Source organism: Notothenia coriiceps, unplaced genomic scaffold (assembly GCF_000735185.1).
Source record: "Notothenia coriiceps isolate Sejong01 unplaced genomic scaffold, NC01 NC01_scaffold00017392, whole genome shotgun sequence".
NCBI classification, from domain to species: domain Eukaryota; kingdom Metazoa; phylum Chordata; class Actinopteri; order Perciformes; family Nototheniidae; genus Notothenia; species Notothenia coriiceps.
The window spans coordinates 34,241-38,440 of NW_011350093.1; the positions used below are offsets into that span (position 1 = coordinate 34,241).

At 43.7% G+C, this 4,200-nt stretch overlaps 1 protein-coding gene across 1 annotated transcript in view; it reads left to right on the forward strand.

Moving 5' to 3' along the window:
* LOC104950313 (receptor-type tyrosine-protein phosphatase F-like) overlaps positions 1-4,200 on the forward strand; it is a 36,540-nt gene that overhangs the window by 24,938 nt on the left and 7,402 nt on the right. The window contains exons 6-8 of the mRNA XM_010776813.1: positions 1,626-1,745; positions 2,533-2,687; positions 3,532-3,676. Of these exons, the coding sequence (XP_010775115.1) occupies positions 1,626-1,745; positions 2,533-2,687; positions 3,532-3,676 (420 nt within the window). The remainder of the gene's footprint in view (positions 1-1,625; positions 1,746-2,532; positions 2,688-3,531; positions 3,677-4,200) is intronic.

Consider the following 4,200-nt stretch of genomic DNA (forward strand, 5'->3'; position numbering starts at 1 on the left):
TGAGGTGTGTGTTGTGTGTGTGTGGTGTGTGTGTGTGTGTGTGTGTGTGTGTGTGTGTGTGTGTGTGTGTGTGTGTGTGTGCATATGTGTGTTGGCGAGGGAGAATATGCCACCCAACCTCAGACAGCACAGAGACATTCATTACAGTGGTGACTACTAATCCATATGTTTGTACTGCGAGCGGTTCCCCATCACTCAATTGAGTTTCTCCAGCAAGGTCTGGCTCTGCCTCTGAATGGGAGCTGTCAGCAGAGGAGGTGAAATGTGAGGGGGTGAATTTTAGCGCATTTTGTTTGTCGATTTCTACCAGCTCGCACTGACAGCCAAGGTGCTTCCAAATGTCAGCTCGCTACTGCGGTATCAATATGATTAGCTTACCCGCGCTACATCTCTTCCTCTAATGTTATTCAAATCAATAGCAGACAGTCCTTGTCCCTCCCTGCTATCCTGACAGCCTTTGCTCAATTTCTATATGTAAAAAGAGAGTGGAGCAGTCTTGTAGAAATGCTGTTAACTGACAAACATTTCCCACACACTTCTCAATGTTGGATTCTTTTAGGGAGGGCTATTATCAGAGTGGCTTTGACTGATTGAAATGGGTTTAGCGTCTCATTTTGGACACAGAGTAGGTGGAGGAAATTGTTAAGGACTGTTTTTCCAAACAAGATTTTGGTCATGAAAGCATCCACAGAGCCTAGCAGCAAGAAACAAGACCAATCAGCGGGCTGTGCTGAGTGTTTAGATAATGATGTTACTCATCGCCCCTAGTTACTTGCAGACCTTGTGAACAACGATAAAATGAGATGTTGGAGTAATCAAATATAGCATGATTGTGCTTCTGCATGGCCTATATTTGACTCAGAAGTAGTTCGGGACATTTTTGCCCAACGTTTAAAAACAGGCCCCTTATTATTCCTGTTATAAATCCAGAGACAAACTCCATTGAAAGCCAGCAGTGAGTGACTTTCAACACTCTGGTGCGGGAGGGGTCATGTAAATGTTTGAGTGAAGAAGAGGTCAAGTCCTTCTTTTGTTCCAGTCTAATGCCAATTGATCCTTAGCAAAGAGAGGGAACAAACTGAAATATGTGTTAGAGGTCAGTTTGTCATTTTTATAGATACACAGAGCGAGTGAAGCAAAGCCACTCAATGGCGGTGTGTGGAGGATCTGTGGCCTCATTCACAGTGAAATGAGTCCTGTCACACATGGACCAGGTGGCCGGACCTGCTGTCCCTCCACGACAGCCGAGAAAACGGCTTTCAGATACATCTCCCTCCACAATGCTGGGCCCAATCATCGCAAATACGCCAAAAGCATACATGACAAAGAGCTGCAAGCCACCCAGCAATTAGCTAATTGAAAATGATCACAGGCCGGTGAAAGACAAAGTGGGCTTTTCAATACCCTTTTGACACACATGGCTGCACATGCACATTCTCAATTGCAATTTTTTTTTGCAGATACAGGAGCTAATTCTGAGTCTTCAGTTTTTAATTAGACGGTGGACAAAGCCTTTGATCTGACCTCTCTGATGCTCCCTCCTTGTTAATCAGTGTGATCTACAAGCCTCTCAGGCTCGTGCTGGATGTTAGCCTGACAGTGTGCCCTCTCTCTTGCTCTGCCAGGTGAAGTGTGACCAGTACTGGCCGTCGCGAGGAACAGAGACCTATGGAATGATCCAGGTCACCATGCTGGACACCGTGGAGCTGGCTACTTACAGCGTCCGCACTTTCGCCCTCTACAAGGTACAAAATCTGATTTTCATTTGCACCTAACCATATAGAGAGACATGCTTATTAAGGACGTGTTTTCCAGCAGGTAATTGCACTACCTCATTACTGGGGTCACATTTTAAAAATGTAATTTCTTATTTTTCTGAATACAGATAAAGGCTATTACCACTGGAATCATTTCTTCACTGCCGTAATTGGTTTCTAACATCCGAGATTGCTCTCTTGTTCTCTAAAAGACCATCAAATATTTCAGTTTTTCACTTTGATTCATATACTTTAGTGCCATGATGATGTGACTGATGTGTCCTTTATTTCTCCTCTTGCCGTTCTCTTTCCATTACTTTTTTAATTTCGAACATTATTATAATTCCTAATTAAATGCAAGTCTCCAACTGGAGCGGCTTCTATCAGGAATGGTGACGATGCCAAGAAACCGTTTTCCGATAAACTGAAACCGAGTTCAATTCCAAAATGATACACTTTATCTGCACCTTCACTGGCAGGATGGTCACAGCCATGAAGCAGAGCACATTATGTGCTGCTATCAAAGTAATGAGTTAACTCGAGACATTTGCTCAAAATGGCTTCATTTCTGATTAAATCCCTCGTGCTTTTCAGTTCTCAACTGCAGAATTGTGACTACCTCTTAACAAAACAGTTTGACCTTAACTTGCTAAAAGCATGTTTTTCCATGACCCGTTTACAAAAAAAAAAAAAAGCCAATAACAATTTATTTGTTAACCCTCTTAGCGCTCAAAAACACCTTTCTTATCCTCTGTCTCCTCCGATTCTCCTGCAGAACGGCTCCAGTGAGAAGAGAGAGCTGAGACAGTTCCAGTTCATGGCCTGGCCGGACCACGGGGTGCCCGAGTACCCCACTCCCATCCTGGCCTTCCTACGGCGGGTAAAGGCCTGCAATCCTCCAGATGCAGGCCCCATGGTGGTCCACTGCAGGTGGGTGCAGACTGCAACAAGCTCAGTATGCGTGCAAACAGCAAATTAACTGCCAATTATCACCACATGTATATATATCGCGCATGGCTTGTTTTCCTCATGGACTTAAAAGGATTAAAGACAGGGTTGTGTCCTCAAAATATCCGTGCCAACACAGCGTAAAGGGCAACACATGCAGGTGTTGAAATCCTGTTTTTGGGTTCACCACTTTTTTCCTTCCCCATGAATTTGGCTCAATATGTTGTTGTTGTCTATGTTCCAGCCTGTCCTTAAGCCATTACATTCACACACTTTGTGCACAATCTGGAGCAACAATTTAATTATAGTCCAGCTCTCATGCTAGAGGGTGTAAATCAACTCATCTTGATTGCAAAATTAGCAGTTTTCAGCTGTCGAGCAGAGAGAACGGGTCTCAAAATACATACCTTACATACTGTAACTTATTCTTAATGCAGCTTGACTCGATTTTTCGATCTGCATATATTTGTTATGCATTTCGATAAGTATTGATACAAATATGTAACCTCATTAAATGTGAAGTTGCATTTTGATACAAACATTTTCACAACAAAGATATACACAGCAAATGAGAAGGTTAGAGAAATGTAGTTCTTAAAATAAAGCAGACACCTTCGGAGACAAACTTGTTTTATCTTAGACGATATAGGATTTAATTACTTTTGTGATTAAATCTTTTACAAGTGTTTTTCTGGTTGACCTCTCAACACTGATAACTTTGTGTTAAGTTGTTTTCTCTCTTTCGATGTTACCACTGTGTTAGTGAGAGTCTGTGGAACATAAAGTTATTGACCCTCCTCTCTCTCTCTCTCTCTCTCTGCATCAGTGCGGGGGTGGGCAGGACTGGCTGCTTCATCGTGATCGATGCCATGCTGGAGCGCATGAAGCTCGAGAAGTCTGTGGACATCTACGGCCATGTGACGTGCATGCGTGCCCAGAGGAACTACATGGTCCAGACCGAGGACCAGTACATCTTTATCCACGAGGCTCTGCTGGAGGCCGCCACCTGCGGAAACACGGAGGTCCCCGCACGCAACCTGTACGCACACATCCAGAAACTCACCCAGCCCCCGCCCGGCGAGACGGTCACTGCCATGGAGCTGGAGTTCAAGGTGACTGATCAGCACGCACCTCAGACTATTATGTTTTAGGTTTTATGTCATTACTTTGACTTTGTAGAAACTTTACATTTTAACCGGTGCTGGAAGTGACTCATGCAGATTGTAATGAAGCAATTAAGTTCAGAGAAGACATTTCAGAACAGCTTTCTTTACTTTATAGCGCACTGGATAGTTTTCAGGAATCACAACACAGTACAGGAAGTGAGTTTTGTCAACAAAAGAGATATTCTCAATCTGTTCTGATCTGGAAGCACTAGACTGTGCTCACACTTACTTTGTCCAAAGTCATGAAAATGGCCTCAGACTGCAGTAGCTCTGACCTTCTGTCCAGGGTGTCGCTGTTGTGCCGGTATTTAAGCATGTTTGAAGTCATT